The sequence below is a fragment of the Balaenoptera acutorostrata genome, chromosome 4, assembly GCF_949987535.1.
Source record: "Balaenoptera acutorostrata chromosome 4, mBalAcu1.1, whole genome shotgun sequence".
Lineage (NCBI taxonomy): Eukaryota > Metazoa > Chordata > Mammalia > Artiodactyla > Balaenopteridae > Balaenoptera > Balaenoptera acutorostrata.
In genome coordinates, this window is record NC_080067.1 from 83602146 (window position 1) to 83629958 (window position 27813).

Below are 27813 nucleotides of genomic sequence, written 5' to 3' on the forward strand. Positions count from 1 at the left end.
TTAATAAACCTCATAAAGCAAAAAAAGCCTTAGATTATTGGGTACTTAATATCCAAACTATTTTAGAGACACCAGAATCTGAACACTTTTTAATAACAGAGTAATACAAAGGCTTACTTAACTACAATGTCTCAGACTGAGTTGATTTTTCATTTTCTTCAATTTCTAAGGGAGCAAATGAGAAATATACAATAAAATGCACCCACAAATTTCATTAACATTAGGGAAACCTTCAGAGGCAGCAACTCATATAGTCTGACATAAAGGTGGGGTCTCAATATATAGTGTTGACAGACAAAAAGAAACAGATGGAAGGCTAAATAGAGGATAGAGAGCTTGCTTGCTATACCTCTAACCATGACAAGCCATCTCATAAATGTATACAAGAGAATGTGGATGAACTAGCACAAAACCATTCCTATTACAAAAGTTAAAAAAATGTAAAAAAATCGCAGAAAGTCCAGTGTTTTCTATGTTAGAGTATAAAGTTAGTCTTAGTTTTCTTTGAGAATAGATCAAGTCAGTATAAAAGGAAAAAGAAACAAGTTGAATGCTAAGAAATTTTTAAATCAAGGACTGAGAAAACTAGAGCATACAACAAAGAACTTGCATATTTATGTAAACAGTATTTGATAGTGTTACTTTGATATATCTGAAAATTTTTGAAATGGGCAAAATTTTGGTAAAGGCCTCCCTGACCTAGTCTCTTTCTTTTCCAATCCATTCCCTAAGTCATTGTTAAAATCACTCCCAAAGCACAAATCTAATCATGTTAGCTCTCTGCTTAAAAACCTCTAATGGTTCTCTAATACCTATGGCATAATCTCTAAATTCTACATTACAACATAAAAGATTCTTTATAATCTGGTCCCAATCTACCTTTCCAGTCTCTACTCCTATCAATCATTTTTCATTATTCTGTAATTTACTACATTCATTCATTTATTCCACTTGTCCTTTCTCCATTTGGAGCCTTTCACATACCGTTCTTTTTGCCTAGAATATTCTACTCCTCTTATAACGGATGAAATTCCACTTGTCCTTTAAGTCTCAGCCCACATAGCATATGCTTTGTGAAGCCTTTCAAGATTCCACCAGGCAGAGTATCTAATTCCACTTATGTGATTAAACAGAATTTTGTCTCTGTTCTAATCTATAGCACTAGATAGATGTTTATGTGTCTGTTTGCTGTAACAGATTAGGACTAGATGTCAGGGCATATGTTATTATTCCTAGTTTGGAGAACAAAATTTGGCTCATAATAGTGATTTAATAAATATCTGTTTAGACCTCCAATTGTTTCAAATCATTTAATATGATAGTTCTTGAAACTTACAAAGTAAATTTTAAGAGTTTAAGATTGTTTTCCTTAAGATAGTTTAAAATATGATTTTTTTGCTTTGCTGTATTTATTAATTTCTTTAACTGACTACCACTACATGAATTGTACAATTATTTTCATTTAAATTTAGTGGAAATCCTGTAAAAACACCCATTTAGTTTAAATATATGGAAATACTCACTTCTATATTTGGTAGAGTAATTGTCACCTGTTCACCTTTGCCGACTTCAAGCTCTCCTTCACAAGAAGTGTCAATAGAAGCAGGTTTGAAGTCATCTAAAAATAGATATAGATACTGGTTTTTATAAGATGGAAGAATACCTGAATACCTGGACATCAAAAATATGAGCATGTTTCAGAGTGATAAATCATTTTTCAACAGCCAGTAATTAAAATGGCTTAGAAGAGTCTTAATATTGCAAACAAACAAAATACAATCCAGATTATTTGTGTATGTATAATTCTGAGAAAAAAAGAAATAGCTACACTCTAAAACAGTATTCCTCACTTCATGATCCCTTGGGATCCTGTTTAGATCAAGATGAACTAGACTAAGATGTTCCACTGCTAAAAGCGAAATAATGTCAAGTATCTTGACAATTTGCTAAAAACCAATATCAGTAGAACATCTTCAATTTTCAGGGTTTTTTCTCCCCTAAATTTTTCTTAAACCATCTTGGGCTCCTACTACCACTTGTCTGCTGTCCTAGCAGAATACAAAATGAATGAAAACACAGCAAACACACATTCATGGGGAAAATTTAAAGAAAGCTTATTCAGTTTAACAGCTTGAGTTTTTCATGGATACATACACCACTAAAAGATGTGTAAATTTAACCAAATCTGCCACTTCAGAAGAAATTAAAATAAGTTTTCATTTTGAATTAGATCATAATTCAAATGATGTCATTAAAATATATCACCTAGAGAAAACACAGGGTGCTAAGATATTTCACATACTGAGCAAGCTTAAAAACCTCTAAGATATGAAAGTCACTTAAAAATAATTCACATCAATATACATCAATGACTAATAAGAACCTGCTGTATAAAAAAATAAATAAAATAAAATTCAAAAATTAAAAAATATATATATATATATATCAATGACTGATAATAATTCTGATACAGAATTCCTTTGCTGTTGCCAGGTTATCTTCTGAATTTTTTTAAATAGAGGCTGGTAATCCAGATTTTTGTATAAAAGATCTTGATTTTTAGGTATTTACAACCAAATCATGTTAAAACAACAACTGTGTGGGTCAAAAAAAGCATCTCTAAAGTCAAATCAGCTGATAGGGTAAATCTATAACCTCTGTTTTAGTGTTTAAAAACAGATTCTTTTTCTTTATAATATATCATTACTTTTGATCTTCACAACAACTCTCTGAATTGAATATTCTCACCCATATTTTACTGATGGTGAACTCCTCTAAAGTAATGAAGCCAGTAAAAGATAAGCCAGGAACTCAAGCCACACACTCTACCCATTCCATATTATATAGCCTCTTTGCCTTAGATCCACAGTTCCGAACTTTTGTGTATATGCATGTGTCTGGAGGGGTGGTATTAGGAGATGAGGGATAGTCATAAGCCCCTATCGGAATCTGATGAAAATTATAGACCAGCTACAGATCCTCTCTGCATAAAAATGCATGTATGGGGACTTCCCTGGTGGCGCAGTGGTTAAGAATCCACCTGCCAATGCAGGGGACACGGGTTCGAGCCCTGGTCCAGGAAGATTCCACATGCCGTGGAGCAACTAAGCCCTTGCACCACAACTACTGAGCCTGCGCTCTAGAGCCCATGAGCCACAACTACTGAGCCCGTGTGCCACAACTACTGAAGCCCGTGCACCTAGAGCCCATACTTCAGAACAAGGGAAGCAAAGCCACCGCAATGAGAAGCCCACGCACTGCAACAAAGAGTAGCCCCCGCTCGATGCAACGAGAGAAAAGCCCACATGCAGCAACAAAGACCCAATGCAGCCAAAAATACAAAAATTAATTAATTAATTTTTTAAAAAGTAATACATGGTTAAAAAATGCATATATGAACATACATATCAAATACTATATAATTTCTAGGGATTCACAAGCCCTTGAAGCCTATGCATAAATGCCTATAGTATACGAGATACCAATAACAGATAGAAATGTACTCAAAATATCTGTAGCTTTGCTTAATAAGCTGGAATTTATAACCAGTAAGTCCATCAAAACTATTCTGAACCTATTTATATTTCTAATTATTATTGTTAGAATAAATTCCACATTTTATTACTTGTTATATTAAGTAGCGTTGTCTTTTATTTCCTTCATACAAGAAATTTCTTTTTAAGTATACAAATTTTGAGATTCAAGGGGTTAAACATAGCTCTAGAACTACAGAATTTGTTGAATAATCTCATGTTCATGCTTTCCATATGTTTTCTAATGTCAAATGTATTCTCTTCTAAGGTGGAATGATTCCAGACTAGTTTATTTCTTTCGGTTCTTCTTGGTTTGGAAGCCTCACCACTAATTTTATCATTTATTTATTTTCTCTGGATTTCCTTCATCTATGTTATTTTCTTCAGGTTTACAATACAATTACTGATATTACATAAAGAGTGGAAAAACATTTCCTGCTTTATTCTCAACACTTTTCCTATCATTGTTGATCACTTCTCTGACTATTTTGGCTGTAGCATCACACAATGTCAATATCTTCACAAAAGAGTCCACCATTAGTAACATAAATTTATTTCCTGGAATCTGAACTAATTCAACTAACTCCAAAACCCATACCCTTTCCAGTATACCACACTAATCAGAGAACATTAATTGTAAATATAATTTTAATCCTATTTTTCATTAGTGTACTTTCTAATGTGTGCTCATACCGAAGCTTAACAACCAGTTTTTTGGGAGTGGCTCCACTTGGTGCCTCAGACAATCTTCCTGTAGTCACCGTCCATGAGCTCATCATTTCATGACAGGAAAAAATGGTGCCATTTACAAACTTGGGAATTTCAATCTTTATTCCCTTCTCTGGTTATAAATTGTAAAACTAGTACTGGCTCAAATCCAAAATTAATTCTAATGGGTTCTATTGCTCAAACTCTTCTACCCAGTGAAGCATCTGCTGTTAAGCATTAAGTTTATCATTTACAGAACATCCCACATCTTCCCTACCACATGCCAGACTATGTTTTTGATAGGTTTTACTGCCAAGCCCTGATAAATGCTTTTTGAAAGTCTAGGTTAAGTACATTTATTGGCACTCTGCATACGCACATGAATATAACCCTTCAATAATAATGGTGACTACTATTTTTTCTCTACCGTGCACCAGAAACTGTGTTAGGTTGTTTATACTATCTTATTTAATCCTGAAACTCTGAAATGTAGATATTATAATTACCATTTTACATTTAAGAAAACTGAGACTGAAAGCTTCGAGAATATTCCTAAAGTTACATTACATATATAGGTGGTGGAGGTCAGAATTCACATCCAGGTTTTTCCAAAACCTCAGTGTATTGAACAGGCATAATTACCCAAGTACATAAAGATAGAATATTACTTTCTCCCAGGTAACATTGATTTGTTTGTTATAAATTAGGTCCACCCTGAAGGGGATTAAGAGGTACAAGCCTCCAGTTACATAAGAAACAAGTCATGGGGATATAACATACAGCATAAGGAACATGGTCAATAATATTGTAATAACTTTGTATGGGGACAGATGGTTACTAGACTTATCTTGATCATTTCATAATGTATGCAAATGTCAAATCATTATGTAGGAAACCTGAAACTCACATAATATTGTATGCCAACTATGTTTCAATAAAAAAATTTTTAATAAATAAATAAATGTCATGCTAAAATATATTTGAACCATTCTTACAAATTATCATGATACTTTCAATATATATCTTTACAGCCTTACCTGTTAAAAAAAGATTTAGAAAGATATTTACATTTAGTGAATGAATGAAAGCTTCAAGCATTACGTAAAACTGATATTGAAAATATTGTATTTTTCACATACCTATCAATTTAAGGGCCGTTTATAATTTTAATAAAAAATGATAGAATGGCTGAATTTATTGCTTCATTCTATAGATAAGATGAGCTCAGCAACTTAAAGTGAATTGTCTATTTTACATAGTTAATAAAAAGTTGAAATTAATGTATTATCTGTGTGTATTTCTGTTCTACTTCATTACAGAGCTTAAACATGAGTATATTTTTCTGAAAATAGAAACAAAGTTCTTCTTCAGTTCCCTGAGGAAAAAACATATCTTTATATGTAGTAGTGATAATTAAAAATGCTAAACATTTTTGGTTTCCAGAAAGAAAAATGTACAATTAAAAATATAAATAAATAAATCATATCCACCTGCCTGTATGAAAGTCTATAGTTTCCATCCCTCACTCTGAGTCCTTAAGGATGAGAATCATATGGGAAATGAACCTATCCTCAAGGATAATGATTGGTTTTCTTTTAATAAATCTAGAAAGGTTCTGTCTGCTTCAACAAGAATAAAACTAAGGGCAGAAAACCTTTCTGATGTCTTCCACAGGACTAAAGGTGTATTCAAACATTTGGGTTTCTTGTGGTTATTATTATTGTTGTTTTGTTTATTTTCATTCTTATAACAGGATCATCTGATACTCTGATTCTGAAGACACGATTCCAGCATTTTGAGAACTTTTATAAATAAAAGGCTTTGAGCACCTGCAAAGTGCTTTTCGAAGGCTATTTCTTATTCACTTAATTTGGGGCTTATGCCCTTAAAAAGAGACTATATACCCAAGTTACACGGAAATAGATTCTTGAGCAAATTCGTGTAATCTCAAACCTTATCATTAAAAAAATTGATACTAAGATTACTGTATACCTGAGAAAGAAGAGGAAAGGAGAGGGAAGTTATTATTTGAGAGAAAGGCATGGAGAAAACAGATAAGAACTATATCATACTTCTGGAAAATGGGACTGAAGAAGGAGAGAAACTGCACAGCCAGCACTAGCTGTTTCAAGGTCTTGGACCACAAAGTATGGTAAAGAAGGGACAGTGTTTAAGATCTGTTTGCAAATATCGCCCCCATTTATTCTATCAACCGGATATTAATTTTGCTTAATAAAATCCTTTCATAAAATGTAAATATATCTTTGGAGAGTTAAACCTATTGGTTCTTCATACCTTTACTGTGAGTTACTGTAATTAGATTGTGTACAACTTAAGTAAACTTCTGGAGAATGTGAGTTTTAATTGAAGCGTGGCACACTTCAGAGTAAAAACCATAAAGATCTCTGAACAGTCTAAGGACAGAATGACTGAGAAGGGTGGAATGATGAGACACTAAGGAAGGGCAGGGCTAGAAAGAGGAAGTGAAAAAATACTTACTTTACAGTTTGGCCACAGAAAAATAAGAGGTTATGATTCAGTGATCTCAAAGTTTCCTTCCCACTCTATAATTCTATGAGAGCTATTATGCAAAACATGAATGTTTTACATACCAAATCATAATATACTATATTTTCCTTCCTGGAATCTACACCATCCAACTATTAAAGCAAAAGAGTTCCATTTTCTACCTCAACAACATAGAAGAGAAAAATGTATCAAAACTAGTTCCAGAGGACAAAGGGAAACCAAAAGGAAAAATCACAGGGGTTAAATATCTTTCTAATAAATTCATAACACACCCTTCAGTACAGTGATAATCAGTATTTGATAAGTGACTGAATGAAATCAGGGGTCCAAAAGAGATACAGATTATTAGAATGGCCCAGAATCTTTCTCCAGGAACACATTAAATAAGAACCCTCATCAATCAGACACCAAAAGTGAAGAAAGGAGAGAATGTTTTCCTACCAACCTAAACGCATTTTCATCAGGCAGACACCAAAAGTGAAGAAAGGAGAGAATGTTTCCCTACCAACCTAAAGGCATTTTCCCTTCCCATTTCCCTTTGCCCCCTTCCATTTGTCACCTTATTACAGCTGTTCCTTGAATAACACGCACGGGTCTGCACCGCACGGGTCCACTTACATGAGGATTTTTTCCAATAAATAGAGTATCTGTATTTTCATCTTACAGATCCTTAAATTAACGAAGTGTGGGGAAAAGTTTGTGTTCCATTAGAGATTACAATACGTGGAATCAAAAAAACTATAGTTTGAGTCCTGATTCTACCCAAACGGTTTCAGCTTCGGGACCTTGGGTGAGTCATGTATCGATTCCTTCGTTTTTGAGGCCGAGATAGGAGTCCGTGGATTTTCCACTGCGCGGGGTCGACGTCCCTAACCCCTGCGTTGTTCAAGGGTCAACTGTACTTTCCTTTCCACCTCTGCATGATCCGCCAGTCACGTCTGACTCCACCCATAGTCACCCCTGTAGACCTCCTCCACAAAGCGTCCCTTTCTACCTGCTGGTCTTACCTAAATCTCTCTGCTCAGAATTACCCACACCTGCTCGACCAGGCTGCTTCCACCGGCCCCCTAGCACTCCGGACAGGGCAGCGGGTCGCGCTGGGCACCCCATTCTCCCATAGAATAAGGGGTTGGGGGGTCTGTGCGAACACGACTTGGAGAGAGTTGTGCTTCCGCACCCCCATACCCAGAGCTCCCCCCCTTCCCCCGGGGGTCGTCCTCACTCACAGCGCACAGTGTGGAAGGCGCAGCGCGGCTGCTTCTCAAAACTCTCCCCTAACTTGAGAACCCGCTCGCGACTGTCAATATGCGAAGGTCCCGCGGTTCCATTCATCATTCTCCTCCGGCTCCGACTCTGCCTCGGCCACCGGCGCTCACTACCCTCTGCCAACTCAGCCTGAAGAAGAGGTGCTTGGCCACGGCGGGCGCAGCCACCATAGACTCCGCCCCGCGGCCGACGAGCGCAGTCCCACCGGGCCTCTCGCGTGCTGATTGGTTTCCTGGAGAGGGGCGCCCCGCCCCTTGGCCCCGAGGCTCCTGGTCCTGCAGCGGGGCTCCATTTCCCACGTTGCGACGCACGCAGACTCCAGCACGCCGCATTTCTGAGGTGAGCGGTGGGAGCGGGGTTATTCGGCGGAGCAACGCGAGGCAGGAAGGAGGTAGCCGATCTGACGGGGCGGCTGGGGAAGGAGGGCGCCCCGGGATACCGGGAAGCCCGGACCGCAGGCTTCTGGACCAAGCGACCCGTCTTGTAGGAGCTCTTAAAGGGAGAATCGGCCTTTTCCACGCCTTTTCTGTGGAGATCTGGTTTGGAAACTGAGGCGGGGGAGGGGCGGAGCCTGGTCACTAGGCCTGGTGTCTTGTCCAAGGCCTGGTAGCACGAAAGCCGGCTCTAGAATCCGGAGTAGAGACGCCCGTGGCCTCAGAGACGCGGTCGGTGGACCTGACTGGAGGCGACGCCGTTACCTCAGCAATCGTTTTTTGACCTTATATTCCAGAGGAAGTTCCTGGTGGTATAAGGATTGGGATAGAGGGAGGGGGGTGAAGTGGGGCGGGTAAAAAAGTTTCAGAGTTTGGAACTGCAGATATTTAGGATTAGTTGCAGCTGGATTGCATTGGGTTACCTTCTTTATCTTCTTCACAGTGATCTGTGGCGGCGGTAACGGCACGGCCCCGAAGACGGAATTCCCAAAAGATCAAGGCCAGACCTTGTGCTCTGGCAGCAGGGTAATAGCATTAATAATTGAAAAATAATTGTCTTTTTTCATCTTTTTTCCTGTAAAAAGTTCGTGAGTTTAAGGGTAAAGATGAGAGAAGTGCTGTATTAGAAGAGAAGCCTCCAAGAGAAGGTTTACAAATGGTTGCCATAACAGTGGTGGTTTTTCAGGGTAATTACGTAATCAGAAAACTTTCTCACTTAACTGCTACCTTCGCCAGGTTTGTAATTTATTGTTCCAGGCAGGTAGATGCCTGTGTCTCTCTCAGCCTATCTGCTTATCCAAATTCTACTCTTTTAAGGCGTACTACGACTGTTCCCTGTGGTAGTTAAGCACTTGGGTTCTAAAGCCAGAATCTTTGGGTTTGAACCCCAGCTTCATACTCTAAACAATATGACTTTGTGCAAACCAAAGTTAAGGATGCTCATCATTAAAATGGGAGGAAAAAATAATAGTACTTATACCTTACAGTTGTTGAGAGGATTAAATTAGTACAAGAAAGTATTTAAAACAATTCATGGGATAAAGTAAAAGCTCTCTGAATGGTTATTATTTTTGAGACTTTACTGTCATGCAACATTTTAGGGCCATCTTTAGTGGCTGCCTTCTTTTCTAAACCTTGAATTATTCTAGGAGGTAGGAATTATTATTTTGTTTACAGGTAAGAAAGCTTGTTCATGGAAACCCTGTCCTCTGACTCTGTGGTCTTTATTCTTATCATCTGTGTCACCTGTTTGGCATGTAACGTATTTTACATAATTATTTTATTTTACGTCTGTGTGTATATGGGTCTGTGTGTATACTTTTCTTTCCTAGCCAGAATGTGAGCAGGAAATCTGTCCTATATAAAATCTTTGTGAACCTTGGGTCTATCATAGAGCCCTACGCATGTTTGGTGGTGGTGATGATGTTTTAGTGATGTTTTCTTGTATTAGCCAGAGAGCAAGAACAGTGTTGTGAATCTATTTTACTTTAAAAAGGCTTTCAACCAGAAGTCTGAGGTTTCCATTTTATAACCAGGAGAAAAGCAGAGCATCAAGAAATTGAGGTTTTGGAATACCCAAAGTTTGTGCATTTATTCATTGTTTCAACATATATAAATACTAAGTACCTACCACATGCCAAGCGCTAGTCTAGCCTCTGGGAATATAACAGTGAACCAAAGAGGTAAGAAGGCAGCCACCAAGAATGGTATGAGTTTTGCCCTTGTGAAGCTTACCTTCTAATGTGAATTTTCTCTAAACATATATCTAAATGAAATATGTTGTACTAGCCCAGGAAGAAACAAATAGACTAATGAACTAAATAGAATCTAAAAATATACCCAAGTGACATTTCAGATTGCTTCTCTTGTATCCATTCATGATAAATTATCTCAGAAATTTATGACAGCTATGTGCATTTGTTCTTTTTTCACCAATCTGTAACCTTAACCTCATTAAGGTAGCTTCCTATCTTAAACCACTCACAAAAATAACTTACATTTGTATTGAAGATATAAATAAAGTTGTATGTTTATGAAGATATAAGTAAAACAAAATAATAAAAACAGTAGAAAAAATTAGGAGATTATATTTTAGCTCTTAGGGTAGGGAGGACCTTTCTAAGCATGACTCCAAAGGCAGAAGTTATAGAGGGAAGATTGTTATACTTGACTACATAAAAATTGTAAAACTACAGTAAAACCATAATCAAGCTTTAAAAAATAAACGACAGATGAGGATAAAGTGTTTATAGCCTATATAAAAGATAAAGGGTGTATATCCATGTATGAAAAACTTAAAGCTTCTACAAAAGAATAAGACAAGCCAATAGAAAAATTGTTGAGGTATGTGAAGAGAAAATATATAAAAGAATAAATGGCCAGTGAACATGAAACGTGCTGAACCTCCCTAATAATCAAAGAAATAAAAATTAAAACAAGGAGATACCATTTTTCACCTAGCGGATTGACAAAAATGTAAAATATAACATTAGGTACTATTGAAGGCATAGTAAAATGAACACCCTCATACATTGTTGGTGGAAGTGTAAATTGGAACACCCATTTTGGAGAAAAATTTGGTATCTAATCAAAAATTTTAAAATATGTGTCCTGCCACCCGGCCATCTGACTGCAAGGGAAGAATTCATCCCACAGAGTACTATCATGAGTACCTAAGACATATACTTTGATATTCATTGCAGCATTGCTTGTACTAGCATACACTCTGAATGACTTCCAGTAGAGGAGATGTTTAAATATATTTTGATACACTCTTACAAAGGAAGCATAGCATAATGCAGCCATTGGAAAGAATGAGATAACTATATCCACTCTCCTAGAAAGTTAGTGTGCCAAGAGTTGTGCTGGGCTTTCTTTAAAAATGTTTCCAGAAAACTTGTTTTTTAATGATGTGTATTTTACCTAAAAAGGAATGATTTTTGGATCCTGTATTATGGCCAACTCTTGTTTTTTCAATATTTATTTTATTTATTTATTTATCTTATTTTTGGCTGTATCGAGTCTTAGTTGCAACATGTGGGATCTTTCGTTGCGGCACGGGAGCTCTTCGTGGCGGCATGCGAGCTTCTCTCTAGTCATGGCCTGCACATTTTCTCTCTCGTTGTGGCGTGGGCTCCAGAGCGTGTGGGCTCTGTAGTTTGTGGCACACGGGCTCTCTAGTTGAGGCGTGTGGGCTCAGTAGTTGTGGTGTGTGGGCTTAGTTGCCCCGCGGCATGTGGGATCTTAGTTCCCCAACCAGGGATCAAACCCGCATCCCCTGCATTGGAAGGTGGATTCTTTACCACTGGACCACCAGGGAAATTCCCAACTCTTTAATATAAAGGGTGAACTGTGGTGCCAGTTATGAAGAATAATAGCTTAAAAAGTGAGAAGTAGGTTATTTGGGAATATGTTTTGTGTTTCTTTACTCTTTTATGTGGGAAGGAATATAATGAACATTGTAATGGAAATTGGATTCATACTGATCTGGATTTGAATACTGACTCCACCACATGCTGGTGGAACCATGACAAGTTTCTTAACTTCTTCAAACTTTACTTTTTTTTAATCTGTAAAATGTAGGTGATTAAAGGCTTTACCTCATAGTCCTGTTGTGAGGATTAAATGAGATAATGCATATGAAAGCACTTAGCACAGTGCTTAATTCATAGTAAGCACTTAATATATGTTAGTATTTATTAATTATAAATAAGTTAAGATTATACTTTTTTTAAAATGGTATCTTTGAGCTTTGAATGCTTAAATTAAAAGAATTTAATTTTCTATAAATTTTTTAAAGAAAAGTTTTAGCAACAAATTGAATTGGGATGTGGATTTTTTTTTAAGATAATCGATTTATTCACTATGCTATTTATAAACAAGCTTTGGTTATCTTATAATAACATTTCTGAGTTGTGTGTTGGGAATCCCCAGGACCAACTCCAGGTTTAGTAATTTGCTAGGAGGGCTCATAGTTCTCAGGATATAATCGTAATCATAGCTATGATTTATTACACTAAAAGGATACAAAGGAAAATCATCAAAGGGAGAAGGCACATGAGATGAAATTCAGAGGAGAACAGGTGCAAACTTCCAAGAGTCCTCTCCCAGCGGAGTCACATAGGACATGCTTAATTCCTCCTTCAGTGAGTTGTAATAACATGTTGAAGTGTTGTTTACCAGGGACGCTCACTAGAGACTCAGTGACAGAGTCTTTATTGGAGATGGTCATGTAGGCATCATCTGCTACCACATATCAGAATTCCAGACTTCAGGAAGGAAAGCAGGTGTTCAACATAAACCGCATTGTTTTTACAAACAGTTTAGGCCCAGTGAGCCAGTCATATTAGGAAACTGGTGGAAACCCTCCTGAAATCCAAGTTCCTAGACATCAGGCAAGGGCCAACCTTGTAAGGAGACCTTTAAAAAAGATATCAGTCTTAGGCCTGTATTAGCTCATTTCTGCACACTCAGTTTCTCTTTCATGATAAAAGAAAATTAACTCCTGACCTAGGATTGTTGTGCAGATTAGAGAGAGTGAATGTGAAGCACCAAGCACAGTTTCTGACTCTTAGAGAGTGCACAATAAACAGTACCTAGTGTAGCTGTTACAGTAAGGTATAAGGGTCTTTAGCTCTTTTAGAGGTACACTAGTTGGAAAAACCAGTTTCTCCCTATAAGGAAGAAATGAGAAAAATCTACCCTTCACTTCTTGAACCAAGCAAAGCTGTTGTCATTTATATTTCAAACATTATTTAGGGGGTGAATGTTTTAGGCTATTGACCTTTATTTTTCTGATTCTGTCAAATATAGGTGGTATGAGAAATGAAGGCAATGGGTACAGACCCAAGGATCTTATCTCTAGCTGCTGAAGTTGCAATAAGTCCTGAGCAGAATGTCCCTGTTATACTGTTGAAGTTAAAAGGTAAGAAAATCTTTTTGTGATCGGCTGACACTGTTTAACAAAACAAATTCCATCATGGGTACAATTTTTTTTTTTTTAAATTTTTATTTATTTATTTATTTATGGCTGCGTTGGGTCCTCGTTTCTGTGCGAGGGCTTTCTCCAGTTGCGGCGAGCGGGGGCCACTCCTCATCGCAGTGCGCGGGCCTCCCACCGTCGCGGCCCCTCCCGCTGCGGAGCACAGGCTCCAGACGCGCAGGCTCAGCAGCCGTGGCCCACGGGCCCAGCCGCTCCGCTGCATGCGGGATCCTCCCAGACCAGGGCTTGAACCCTCGTCCCCTGCATCGGCAGACAGACTCTCAACCACTGCGCCACCAGGGAAGCCCCATGGGTACAATTTTAGCATTTGTTTTTAATTTGTTCAGTGAAATCTTAACACTGTGATAAAGCAGTGATTTCTTTTTCCTTTTAAATGTATTTTTAGTCATTATTCAACCTATAAAAATATGGATAGCTCTTGGATTTATTGAGCAAAAATAAGTGTATCTTATTTCCTTTTGCCTTAGAAATAATAAACAACACACCTTTTGGAAGCTCAGAGTTGAAGAAAGTCAAACAAGATATATATTGTTATGATCTCATTCGGTATTGCCTCTTGGTCCTCAGTCAAGATTGTTCTCGAATCCAGGGTGGTTGGACTACAATTTCCCAGCTTACACAGATACTAAGGTAAAATGAACAATAAATCAGCTTGTTGTTGAGGGATATAGTAGTAGATTCTTAATTTCAACATTTGCTTTCTTTTCTTCATCTGGCTAACAAGCATTGGCAACCTCCCATGGTATGTTATGGATGTACTTTTCCTTCATACTATATATTATTATTCCTAACTGTATTTGTGAATATTTCACTGTCAAAAATTTCACTCCATAAGCTCTACGAAGATGGTGATCTTGTGCTCACCACTGAATCCCAAGGGCCTAATAGACTAAAGACTAAAGAATATTGAAGAAATGAAGAGATTAAGGCACTGGCTCTGTACTGGAAAAACTTACAGTAGACATGGGATGACAGTCATGTGGATTTATCATACAAGGCAGAATGAAATAGGTGCTGAAATGAAAGGCATAAGCAAAGGACTGCAGGAGAAGAGATACAGAAACTTCATTTCACAGTATATTGGTTTAGCTGTCTCAACTGTATATTTCATTAAGTAACCCAAATCATGTCAATAAATTTAGAAGTAGCATTTACTGATCTACTGCCATGCTAGAAATTACGAGAAAAAGATCAAAATCTTTTTTCATATAGGAGGCAATAAAATAAATCAGGTGTTCTCAGTGTCTAAGCCACTTCCTAATTAAGTAACTGAAAATGTGCAGTACTAGTTGGATCTTAGCTTTTGAAACTGCTTATAATTAAACATAGATAGATAAAGGCCAGATTCAAGGTATACAGTTAGGAAAAACAGTTAACACATGTAATATTTTTTTATACCTTAATTTTCAAGATTAATTATTTCCTTAAGTAAATAGAGCCTTATGTCTTTGTGTTGTTAGATATGTTAGCTCATGGAAATATTGATTGAGCTAGGCTCTCAGAAGTGGACTCCAAGTCTTAAGAAATCCCCATGTTTGTGAATGTACAAAAAACGTATTTCATTTATTAACATTTTCAATGAAAATAGTACTCTTAATTAACTTTAGAAACCAAAGGGAAAAGAGAAACTGGTACATGTGAGTGTAAGGCTATTGACCTTAGGAACTGATATGCAAAAAAAAAAAAGCATTAGTCAGTTTTTAGTGTACTCAGTATGTAGTCACTCTTGCTTATCAGTGTCTGCATAAGCCTCTAACATCGGTACTTACTCATTAGACTACACACATAGAGACCATTCTTGGATTGGGGACTTTTTTTGGTATTAGTCTGCACAAATAGTTCTTACCATTGAGGCTTTTGAATATACTCGTTTCATATCCAGGGGGTGACTTTATGTGTGGTTTCAAGAGGACCCATTTCTCTAAATGACCTTCTCTCTTTCAATGTATATTGTAAACTGTTCCTACTAGAGTTTTTGCTGTCTCCTCTTCTGATGTAGGGAATGTGCAATCAGATATTTTGCAGATTTTAGGAAAGTAGATCTATTGGAAAAAATTGATAATCTGTCCCTTGTAGACTAATGCTACCCTAGCTATTTTTCAGCTATCTGATGTGTAAAATGTATCAGTTAACACATATGTTACTCCTGAATGGTATTCTGTTGCTTTTAGAGTGTGTGTAGCCCCTTCACTGAAAACTTGCCTCTTTCTCTTTATTGTGAGCCAAGTGTATTTTGTTTCCTGAAGGATTGACAAGTAAGTTTTTAGGACATGTAAGTCCTAGCTCTAAGTACAGGCAAAATCCACACCACTGTTTACTTGTTACTTGTTAAGAAAGTTGTTACACTAATTTTCCTGTAAAAGTTCTTTATTGGCTTGGCAACAAAAGAAAGATACTAAAAATTCTCATTAAGACACCATGTCTATAGAAGCTTTAGCATTCATCTAAAATTTATAATTAGCACAAACTTAATCACAAACTTGTGCTCTTATTTCAGCCATTGCTGTGTGGGCTTGGAACCAGGAGAAGATGCAGAGGAATTTTACAATGAATTACTTCCATCAGCTGCAGAAAATTTTCTGGTTTTGGGGAGGCAATTGCAAACATGTTTCATCAACGCAGCTAAGGTATATGTATTTATTTAGGGTTTTTTGTTTTGTAGCCAAAACAGGTTAATTCTTGAGACGATGTTCCACATTGTTTTTTCAAGTGTGCAATATTTGGCTGAAAGTACAATTAGAGTAATGGATTCAAACATTTTTAAAGCTACAATCAAAAAAAAGAAAATCTCTACATTTGAAATTTTTAAAGTGCTGACTGAACTGAAGCATATTGTATGACAGTATGCTTTTTGAAGGATCTGTTTTACTACTCAGTTTTGAGCATCACCCATAGACATTTATTTCCGTAGCATTTTCCTAAAACATACCTTCTACTTAAATCAGTAGTGGAAGAAAGTATTGTTCTCTAGGCCCAAGGCTTTTCTCAGTAGCTCCAATGGTGAAGAAGAATAAAGGTGCACTTTCTATATGCTCCTTCAGATCCTCTCTAGTCAAAATATTTCAGCCTAAACATTTGGATTCATTTCACTCCAACAAGTATTTCTTGGGTGAATTGTGCTGGATGCTATATGTACTTTTTTTTTTTTTTTTGACCTATGGATCATTTAGAAGTATGTTGCTTAGTTTCAAAATATTTGAGGGTTTTGTTGGTGTTTTATTGTTATCAGTTTCTAATTTAATTCTGTCATGTCAGATAACATACTCTGTGTCATTTCAGACCTTTGAAGTATTTTCAGACTTGTTTTATGGCACTCCATATGTTTTATAGTGGTGAAGGTTCCATTACAAGCAGTCCTACTTTGCACAGTGCTGTCTTAACTGAAACTCATGGATATCAGGGACATGTAAAGCTTTTGACATACACAGATTTCATTTAACATGGTACCATGCAAAAGCAAAGACTCCCCGTATACCTGAATGTGAACTCCTCAGTTGTAGTGTGTAATGTTCTGTAAATGTCAATTAGATCAGTTTGGATATAGAATATATAAGGAGTGATAAATCCGCAAGGCTGAAATTCCACCTTGGAAGAGTTCTTGGCTATATGTACATTTGGGCCTACTGCCACATCAGAGATAGAGCAGATTCACAACTTTTGTGAATTATGAAGGGAAATAATGTAAGTCACTATAGGATGTTAAGTTCCATTTGAGATGCTTTGGGTATATAAGGAATAGACATAGTTTTGCATTTAAACAACTCTCAGGCTAATAAAGTAGATAAAATCTCTAGGTATTTCTTATAGAAAACCTAAGACAGATATATTTTTAATTCAAAAAAATAAGTTTAAAAAGTTTAAGAGTGAAATTGAGCAAGATATACAACAGTATGGACAAAAGAGTGGTTTGAATATGAGAAGTATTGTTGGCAGAGAATTTAACTTAGTGGTAGAGTATATGGGTCACAGATGCCACTTCTAGCATCTCCATTGACATTTTGAGGGATGCTAGCAGTAAATAAATATTTGCATATTTGCTAGATATAATTCAGTTCAGTTAAAGCGGCATGAACTATAGAAATTGTGTTGAACTTGATTTCTTTTCTGGCTGTGCCACAAACTAACTCTGGGTTCTTGGTCAAATCACTTGATTTCACTCTATCTCAGCTTCCTCCTTTGTAAAATGAATTTCCATCTCATGAATAGCTCAGACCATTATGAAAGCTTTATGTTTTCTTCAAAGCACTTTTATTTAATATTCCCCACTTAAAAGCAATAATACTTATATTCTTTTCATTTATATAGTCCTTCAGTACTTTTCATAATACTTTCTTATTCTTAATCATGGTATTTGTATAGAGATAAAAAATTCTTTAGTATATACATCAAAGGGAGTAAATCAGCTACAAAAAAAGAGGGCCACTTGACCACAGAACAAATTAAAATGGTGAATAAAAAGAAAATGACGAGAGACAGGATTCAGTGCACAGGACCAGGAGGACACAGAAGTGTCCAGAATCCAGGCAGGAAGTTGCTGTCTGAGTCCATGACTCAGGTTCCAATGGAGCAGGTACTGGTGTGATGGACAGGCTGGTAAGGCAGGAGGACCAGCTCTCCTTGGCCTGAAAGCCCAGCCTCTGCCACTGAGCCCATCCAGTTCTTCCTGTTGCACTTGTTTTTTGTTTTTTTTAACATCTTTATTGGAGTATAATTGCTTTACAATGTTGTGTTTGTTTCTGCTGTATAAAAAAGTGAATCAGCTATATGTATACATATATCCCCATATCCCCTCCCTCTTGCGTCTCCCTCCCACCTTCCCTATCCCACCTCTCTAGGTGGTCACAAAGTACCAAGCTGATCTCCCTGTGCCATGCAGCTGCTTCCCACTAGCTATCTATTTTACATTTGGTAGTGTATATATGTCAGTGCTACTCTCTCACTTCGTCCCAGCTTACCCTTCCCCTCCCTGTGTCCTCAAGTCCATTCTCTACGTCTGCATCTTTATTCCTGTCCTGCCCCTAGGTTCATCAAAACCATTTTTTTTTACATTCCATATATATGTTAGCATATGGTATTTATTTTTCTCTTTCTGACTTCACTCTGTATGACAGACTCTAGGTCCATCCACCTCAGTACAAATAAGTTTCATTTCTCAGTTTCATTTCTTTTTATGGCTGAGTAACATTCCATTGTATATATGTGCCACATCTTCTTTATCCATTCATCTGTTGATGGACACTTAGGTTGCTTCCATGTCCTGGGTATTGTAAATAGTGCTGCAATGAACATTGTGATACATGTCTCTTTTTGAATTATGGTTTTCTCAGGGTATATGCCCAGTAGTGGGATTGCTGGGTTATATGGTAGTTCTAGTTTTAGTTTTTTAAGGAACCTCCATACTGTTCTCCATAGTGGCTGTATCAGTTTACAATCCCGCCAACAGTGCAAGAGGGCTCCCTTTTCTCCACACCCTCTCCAGCATTTACTGTTTGTAGATTTTTTGATGGTGGCCATTCTGACCGATGTGAGGTGATACCTCATTGTGGTTTTGATTTGCATTTCTCTAATGATTAGTGATGTTGAGCATCCTTTCATGTGTTTGTTGGCAATCTGTATATCTTCTTTGGAGAAATGTCTATTTAGGTCTTCTACCCATTTTTGGATTGGGTTGTTTCTTTTTTCCATACTGAGCTGCATGAGCTGCTTGTAAATTTTGGAGATTAATCCTTTCTCAATTGCTTCATTTGCAAATCTTTTCTCCCATTCTGAGGGTTGTCTTTTGACTTGTTTATGGTCTCCTTTGCTGTGCAAAAGCTTTTAAGTTTCATTAGGTCCCATTTGTTTATTTTTGTTTTTATTCACGTTTCTCTAGGAGGTGGGTCAAAAAGGATCTTGCTGTGGTTTATGTCATACAGTGTTCTGCCTATGTTTTCCTCTAAGAGTTTTATAGTGTCTGGCCTTACATTGAAGTTTTTAATCCATTTAGAGTGTATTTCTGTGTATGGTGTTAGGAAGTGTTCTAATTTCATTGTTTTACATTTAGCTGTCCAGTTTTCCCAGCACCACTTATTGAAGAGGCTGTCTTTTCTCCATTGTATATCCTTGCCTCCTTTCTCAAAGATAAGGTGGCCATATGTGCGTGGGTTTATCTCTGGGCTTTCTATCCTGTTCCATTGATCTATATTTCTGTTTTTGTGCCAGTACCATACTGTCTTGATTACTATAGCTTTGTGCTATAGTCTGAAGTCAGGGAACCTGATTCCTCCAGCTCCTTTTTCCTTTCTCAAGATTGCTTTGGCTCTTCAGGGTCTTTTGTGTTTCCATACAAATTGTAAAATTTTTTGTTCTAGTTCTGTGGAAAATGGCATTGGTAGTTTGATAGGGACTGCATTAAATCTGTAGATTGCTTTGGTAGTATAGTCATTTTCACTATATTGATTCTTCCAATCCAAGAACATGGTATATCTCTCCATCTGTTTGTATCGTTTTTAATTTCTTTCATCAGTGTCTTATAGTTTTCTGCATACAGGTCTTTTGTCTCCTTAGGTAGGTTTATTCCTAGGTATTTTATTCTTTTTGTTGTAATGGTAAATGGGAGTATTTCCTTAAGTTCTCTTTCAGATTTTTCATCATTAATGTATAGGAATGCAAGAGATTTCTGTGCATTAATTTTGTATCCTGCTACTTTACCGAATTCATTGATTAGCTCTAGTAGTTTTCTGGTAGCATCTTTAGGATTCTCTATGTGTAGTATCATGTCATCTGCAAACAGTGACAGCTTTACTTCTTCTTTTCTGATTTGGATTCCTTTTATTTCTTTTTCTTCTCTGATTGCTGTGGCTAAAACTTCCAAAACTATGTTGAATAATAGTAGTGAGAGTGGGCAACCTTGTCTTTTTCCTGATCTTAGAAGAAATGGTTTCAGTTTTTCACCATTGAGAATGATGTTGGCTGTGGATTTGTCATATATGGGCTTTATTACGTTGAGGTAGGTTCCCTCTATGCCCACTTTCTGGAGAGTTTTTATCATAAGTGGGTGTTGAATTTTGTCGAAAGCTTTTTCTGCATCTATTGAGATTATCGTATGTTTTTTATCCTTCAATTTGTTAATATGGTGTATCACATTGATTGATTTGCATATATTGAAGAATCCTTGCATCCCTGGGATAAACCCCACTTGATCATGCTGTATGATCCTTTTAATGTGCTGTTGGATTCTGTTTGCTCGTATTTTGTTGAGGATTTTTGCATCTGTGTTCATCAGTGATATTGGTCTTTAGTTTTCTTTTTTTGTGACATCTTTGTCTGGTTTTGGTATTGGGGTGATGGTGGCCTCGTGGAATGAGTTTGGGAGTGTTACTCCCTCTGCTATATTTTGGAAGAGTGTGAGAAGGATAAGTTTGATAGAATTCACCTGTGAAGCCATCTGGTCCTGGGCTTTTGTTTGTTGGAAGGTTTTTAATCACAGTTTCAATTTCATTACTTGTGATTGGTCTGTTCATATTTTCTATTTCTTCCTGGTTCAGTCTTGGAAGGTTGTACTTTTCTCAGAATTCATCCATTTCTTCCAGGTTGTCCATTTTATTGGCATATAGTTGCTTGTAGTAGTCTCTCATGATCCTTCGTATTTCTGCAGTGTCATTTGTTAGTTTTTTATTTCTAATTCTTTTGATTTGAGTTTTCTCTGTTTTTTTCTTGATGAGTCTGGCTAATGGTTTATCAATTTTGTTTATCTTCTCAATGAACCAGCTTTTGTTTTATTGATCTTTGCTATTGTTTCCTTCATTTCTTTTTCATTTATTTCTGCTCTCATCTTTATGATTTCTTTCCTTCTGCTAACTGTGGGGGGTTTTTTGCTCTTCTTTCTCTTATTGCTTTAGGTGTAAGGTTAGGTTGTTTTAGATTTTTCTTGTTTCTTTTTTTTTTTAATTTATTTTTTATTTATGGCTGTGTTGGGTCTTCGTTTCTGTGCGAGGGCTTTCTCCAGTTGTGGCAAGCAGGGGCCACTCTTCATCGCGGTGCGCGGGCCTCTCGCTATCGCGGCCTCTCTTGTTGCGGAGCACAGGCTCCAGATGCGCAGGCTCAGCAATTGTGGCTCACGGGCCCAGCCGCTCCGCGGCATGTGGGATCTTCCCAGACCAGGGCTCGAACCCGTGTCCCCTGCATTGGCAGGCGGATTCTCAACCACTGCGCCACCAGGGAAGCCCTTTCTTGTTTCTTGAGGTATGATTGTATTGCTATAAACTTCCATCTTAGAACTGCTTTTGCTGCATCCCATAGGTTTTGGGTCATCATGTTTTGATAGTTTGATTAATATGTGTCTTGGCGTGTTTCTCCTTGGATTTATCCTGTATGGGACTCTCTGTGCTTCCAGGACTTGATTAACTATTTCCTTTCCCATATTAGGGAAGTTTTCAACTATAATCTCTTCAAATATTTTCTCAGTCCCTTTCTTTTTCTCTTCTTCTTCTGGGACCCCTATAATTCGAATGTTGGTGCGTTTAATGTTGTCCCGGAGGTCCCTGAGACTGTCCTCAGTTCTTTTCATTCTTTTTTCTTTATCCTGCTCTGTAGTAGTTATTTCCACCATTTTATCTTCCAGGTCACTTATCCTTTCTTCTGCCTCAGTTATTCTACTATTGATCCCATCTCGAGTATTTTTCATTTCATTTATTGTGCTTTTCATCATTGCTTGGTTCCTCTTTAGTTCTTCTACGTCCTTGTTAAATGTTTCTTGCATTTTGTCTATTCTATTTCCAAGATTTTGGATCATCTTTACTATCATTATTCTGAATTCTTTTTCAGGTAGACTGCCTATTTCCTCTTCATTTGTTAGGTCTGGTGTGTTTTGACCCTGCTCCTTCACCTGCTGTGTGGTTTTTTGTCTTCTCATTTTGCTTATCTTACTGTGTTTGGGGTCTCCTTTTCACAGGCTGCAGGTTCGTAGTTCCCGTTGTTTTTGGTATCTGTCCCCAGTGGCTAAGGTTGGTTCAGTGGGTTGTGTAGGCTTCCTGGTGGAGGGGACTAGTGCCTGTGTTCTGGTGGATGAGGTTGGATCTTGTCTTTCTGGTGGGGACATCCACGTCTGGTGGTGTGTTTTGGGGTGTCTGTGGCCTTATTATGATTTTAGGCAGCCTCTCTGCTAATGGATGGGGCTGTGTTCCTGTCTTGCTAGTTGTTTGGCATAGGGTGTCCAGCACTGTAGCTTGCTGGTCGTTGAGTGGAGCTGGGTCTTGATGTTGAGATGGAGATCTCTGAGAGATTTTTGCCATTTGGTATTACGTGGAGCTGGGAGGTCTCTTGTGGACCAGTGTCCTGAAGTTGGCTCTCCCACCTCAGTGGCACAGCCCTGATGCCTGGCTGGAGCACCAAGAGCCTTTCATCCACACAGCTCAGACTTTTGGGAGGTCTGACGTCTTCTGCCAGCGTTCAGTGGGTGTTCTGTAGGAGCAGTTCCACGTGTAGATGTATTTCTACTGTATCTGTGGGAAGGAAGGTGATCTCTGCGTCTTACTCTTCCGCCATCTTGCCCCTCCCCCAGAAAATGTTTCTGGGTCATCATGTTTTCATTGTCATTTGTTTCTAGGTATTTTTTTGATTTCCTCTTTGATTTCTTCAGTGATCTCTTGGTTATTTAGTAGCATATTGTTTAGCCTTTATGTGTTTGTATATTTTACAATTTTTTTTTTTTACTGTAATTGATATCTAGTCTCATAGCATTGTGTTCGGAAAAGATACTTGATATGATTTCAATTTTCTTAAATTTACTGAGTCTTGATTTGTGACCCGAGGTATGATCTGTCCTGGAGAATGTTCCATGTGCACTTGAGAAGAAAGTGTATTCTGTTGTTTTTGGATGGAATGTCCTATAAATATCAATTAAGTCCATCTGGTCTAATGTGTCATTTAAAGCTTGTGTTTCCTTATTTATTTTCATTTTGGATGATCTGTCCATTGGTGAAAGTGGGGTGTTAAAGTCCCCTACTATGATTGTGTTACTGTTGATTTCCCCTTTTATGGCTGTTAGCATTTGTCTTATGTATTGAGGTGCTCCTATGTTGGGTGCATAAATATTTACAATTGTTATATCTTTTTCTTGGATTGATCCCTTGATCGTTATGTAGTGTCCTTCTTTGTCTCTTGTAATAGTCTTTATTTTAAAGTCTATTTTGTCTGATATGAGTATTGCTATTCCAGCTTTCTTTTGATTTCCATTTGCATGGAACATCTTTTTACATCCCCTCACTTTCAGTCTGTATGTGTCCCTAGGTCTAAAGTGGGTCTCTTGTAGGCAGAATATATATGGGTTTTGTTTTTGTATCCATTCAGCCGGTCTGTGTCTTTTGGTTGGAGCATTTAATCCATTTACTTTTAGGGTAATTATTGACATGTATGTTCCTATTACCATTTTCTTAATTGTTTTGCGTGTGTTTTTTGTAGGTCTTTTCCTTCTCTTGTGTTTCCTGCCTAGAGAAATTCCTTTAGCATTTGTTGTAAAGCTGGTTTGGTGGTGCTGAATTCTCTTAACTTTTGCTTTTCTGCAAAGTTTTTAATTGCTCCGTTGAATCTGAATGAGATCCTTGCTGGGTAGAGTAATCTTGGTTGTAGGTTTTTCCTTATCACTTTAAATATGTCTTGCCTTTCCCTTCTGGCTTGCAGTTTTTGCTAAAAGATCAGCTGTTAACCTTATGGGGATTCCCTTGTATGTTGTTTGTTGCTTTTCCCTTGCTGCTTTTAATATTTTTTCTTTGCATTTAATTTTTGGTAGTTTGATTAATATGTGTCTTGGCATGTTTCTCCTTTGATTTATCCTGTATGGAACTCTCTGTGCTTCCTGGACTTGATTGACTCTTTCCTTTCCCATGTTATGGAAGTTTTCAACTATAATCTCTTCAAATGTTTTCTCAGACCCTTTCTTTTTCTCTTCTTCTTCTGGGACCCCTATAATTCGAATGTTGGTGTGTTTAATGTTGTCCCAGAGTTCTCTGAGACTGTCCTGAGTTCTTTTCATTCTTTTTTCTTTATTCTGCTCTGTGGCAGTTATTTCCACTATTCTATCTTCCAGGTCACTTATCCGTTCTTCTGCCTCAGTTATTCTGTTATTGATTCCTTCTAGAGTATTTTAAATTTCACTTATTGTGTTGTTCATCATTGTTTGTTTGCTCTTTAGTTCTTCTAGGTCCTTGTTGAACGTTTCTTCTATTTTCTCCATTCTATTTCTGAGATTTTGGATCATCTTTACTATCGTTACTCTGAATTCTTTTTCAGGTAGACTGCCTATTTCCTCTTCATTTCTTTGGTCTCATGGGTTTTTACCTTGCTCCTTCATCTGCTGCATATTTCTTTGTCTTCTCATTTTGTTTAACTTACAGTGTTTGAGGTCTCCTTTTCACAGGCTGTAGGTTCATAGTTCCCGTTATTTTTGGTGTCTGCCCCCAGTGGGTGAGGTTTGTTCAGTGGCTTGGGTAGGCTTCCTGGTGGAGGGGACTGGTGCCTGTGTTCTGCTGGGTAAGGCTGGATCTTGTCCTTCTGGTGGGCAGGGCCGTGTCTGGTGGTGTTTTTTGGGGTGTCTGTGAACTTATTATGACTTTAGGCAGCCTCTCTGCTGTCGAGTGGGGTTGTGTTCCTGTCTTGCTAGTTGTTTGGCATGGGCGTCCAGCACTGGAGCTTGCTGGCTGTTGGATGGAGCTGGGTCTTAGTGTTGAGATGGAGATCTCTGGGAGAGCTCTTGCTGATTGATATTACGTGGAGCCTGGAGGTCTCTGGTGGTCCAGTGTCCTGGACTTGGCTCTCCCACCTCGGAGGCTCAGGCCTAACACCTGGCCAGAGCACCAAGACCCTGCCAGCCACATGGCTCAGAAGAAAAGGAAGGAAAAAAAACAACAGAAAAAAATGAACAGATAGAACCCCAAACCAAATGGTAAAAGCAAAACTATACAGACAAAATCACACAAAGAAACATACACACACACACTGATAAAAAGAAAACAAACAAAACCAAACAACAACAACAACAAAAACGAACAGACAGAACCCTAGGACAAATGGTAAAAGCAAACTTAAACCGACAATAATCACAGAAAGAAACATATACACACACACTCACAAAAAGAGAAAAAAGGAAAAAAAATTTTTTTTAATAAAAATAAAATAAAAAGGAAGAGAGTAACCAAACTAATAAATCCACCAATGATAACAAGCACTAAAAACTAAACTAAGATAAACCTAAACCCAAAAAACAAATCAGACGCAGAAAGCAAACCCCACGTCTACAGTTGCTCCAAAGTCCACCACCTCAATTTTGGGAACATTCGTTGTCTATTCCTGTATTCCAAACATGCAGGGTTTATCAAGTTGATTGTGGGGATTTAATCCACTGCTTCTGAGGCTGCACAGAGAAATTTCCCTTTCTCTTCTTTGTTCGTACAGCTCCTGGGGTTCAGCTTTGGTTTTGGCCCCGCCTCTGCGTGTAGGCCCCCCTTAAGCATCTGTTCGCCACCCAGACAGGAGGGGGTTAAAGCAGCAGCTGATTAGGGCTTTCTTGCTCACTCAGGCCAGGGAGAGGGAGGGGTACAGTAGTCATAATTGGCATGTGGGGCAAGCCTGTGGAGGGAGAGGCCAGTGTGACATTGCAACAGCCTGAGGTGTGCCTTGTGTTCTCCCAGGGAAGTTGTCCCTGGATCATGGGACCCTGGCAGTGGCATGCTACACAGCCTCCCAGGGAGGGTGTGGATAGTGACCTGAGCTTGCACATAGGATTCTTGGTGGCAGCGGCGGCAGCGTTAGTGGTCCATGCCCATCTCTGTGGTCCAAGCTGACAGTCGTGGCTCATGCCCATCTCTGGAGCTCGCTTAGGCAGTGCTCTGCTGTCTCTGGGCACACAGAGCAGGAATCCGCTCTACTTACGCACCCCAAAAGAATGGTCTCTTGCCTCTTAGGCAGGTTCAGATTCTTTCCCGGACTCCCTCCCGGCTAGCTGTGGTGCACTAGCCCCCTTCAGGCAGACTTCACGCAGCCAACCCCAGTCCTCTCCCTGGCATCTGACCTCCAAAGCCTGAGCCTTAGCTCGCAGCCCCCACCCGCCTTGGTGGGTGAGCAGACAAGCCTCTCAGGCTGGTGAGTGCTGGTCGGCACCGATCCTCTGTGCGAGAATCTCTCCGCTTTGCCCTCTGCACCCCTGTTGCTGCACTCTCCTCCATGGCTCCGAAGCTTCCCCCCTGGTCACCCCCTGTCCCCGACAGTGAAGGGGCTTCCTAGTGTGTGGAAACTTTTCCTCCTTCAGAGCTCCCTCCCAGAGGTGCAGGTCCCATCCCTATTCTTTTGTCTGTGGTTTTTCTTTTTTATTTTGCCCTACCCAGGTACGTGGGGATTTTCTTGCCTTTTGGGAAGTCTGAGGTCTTCTGCCAGCATTCAGTAGGTGTTCTGTAGTCATTGTTCCACATGTAGATGTATTTTTGATGTATTTGTGGGGAGGAAGGTGATCTCCACGTCTTACTCCTCCACCATCTTGAAGGTTCCCGCACTTGTTTGTTGATGGGTCATCATGGCAATGGGAAGCACAGAAAAAGTTAATTATCAGCACAGACTAAAATGGAACAATTTGGACTTTGGTTTAAAATTAATCAAAATTCTGTTTCTAGTGATAAAAAAAGAAAAAGAAAACTGAATTTATCTATTAGTTCTATCTACCTAGTTGTTTCCCAATTATATATATATTTTTAAATTAGCTAGCAGGTAGGTAGTAGAGCACATGGTGGGACATACACAGGGTATTATGGCCTAAACTGCAAACTCGTTAAAATATGCATACACATATACATATATACGTGCATATATATATATATATATGCATACACACACACACACACACACATACATATATATATATTAGGTTGGCCAGAGTTCGTTTGGGTTTTTCATAACATGTTACAGAAAAACCCGAATGAACTTTTTGGCCAACCCAATATATGTATTTTATATGTAAGAATAGAAAAATAACTGCCAGAATTTTGTAGTGACTTAAGGGTAAATTTTGTTAACCAGTCTCAGAGGCCATGAATTTGTGGGTGACATTATCTAATGGGTTTTTAAAGGAAATCAGTAAGTATAGGAGCCCAGCACTATACTTCGAGGTTGGCAGCAATGAAGATTACCATGCCCTTTATTTCAGTGAAACTGGCTAAGGCAGTTTATTGGACTAAAGGGATTCTTGATCTAATGTTACACTTCTTTCTTTTTTGACTGTTGGTATATTTGTTAGTACACGTCTATTTAAGCACCTATCTAACCCTGAGGTAGAATAATAGGAAGAAAATACTTTCATTATTATGAAGAGTAACCA

The 27813-nt window shown here is 38.2% G+C and overlaps 2 protein-coding genes across 8 annotated transcripts in view; one reads left to right on the forward strand and one right to left on the reverse strand.

Moving 5' to 3' along the window:
• EAF2 (ELL associated factor 2) overlaps positions 1-8192 on the reverse strand; it is a 48919-nt gene extending 40727 nt beyond the window's left edge. The window contains exons 1-2 of the mRNA XM_007175603.3: positions 7997-8192; positions 1524-1618 (exon numbers count right to left, since the gene is read on the reverse strand). Of these exons, the coding sequence (XP_007175665.2) occupies positions 1524-1618; positions 7997-8105 (204 nt within the window). The 5' untranslated portion in view covers positions 8106-8192. The remainder of the gene's footprint in view (positions 1-1523; positions 1619-7996) is intronic.
• A 108-nt stretch (positions 8193-8300) lies between these two features.
• The window catches only part of IQCB1 (IQ motif containing B1), a 48990-nt gene continuing 29477 nt past the window's right edge, over positions 8301-27813 (forward strand). For 3 of the 7 annotated variants that reach the window (XM_057545081.1, XM_057545075.1, XM_057545082.1), the window contains exons 1-5: positions 8301-8375; positions 8913-8995; positions 13283-13394; positions 13940-14102; positions 15970-16099. In XM_057545081.1, the coding sequence (XP_057401064.1) occupies positions 13295-13394; positions 13940-14102; positions 15970-16099 (393 nt within the window). In that variant the 5' untranslated portion in view covers positions 8301-8375; positions 8913-8995; positions 13283-13294. The other 4 variants (XM_057545076.1, XM_057545077.1, XM_057545078.1 and 1 more) reach the window with 4 other exon arrangements.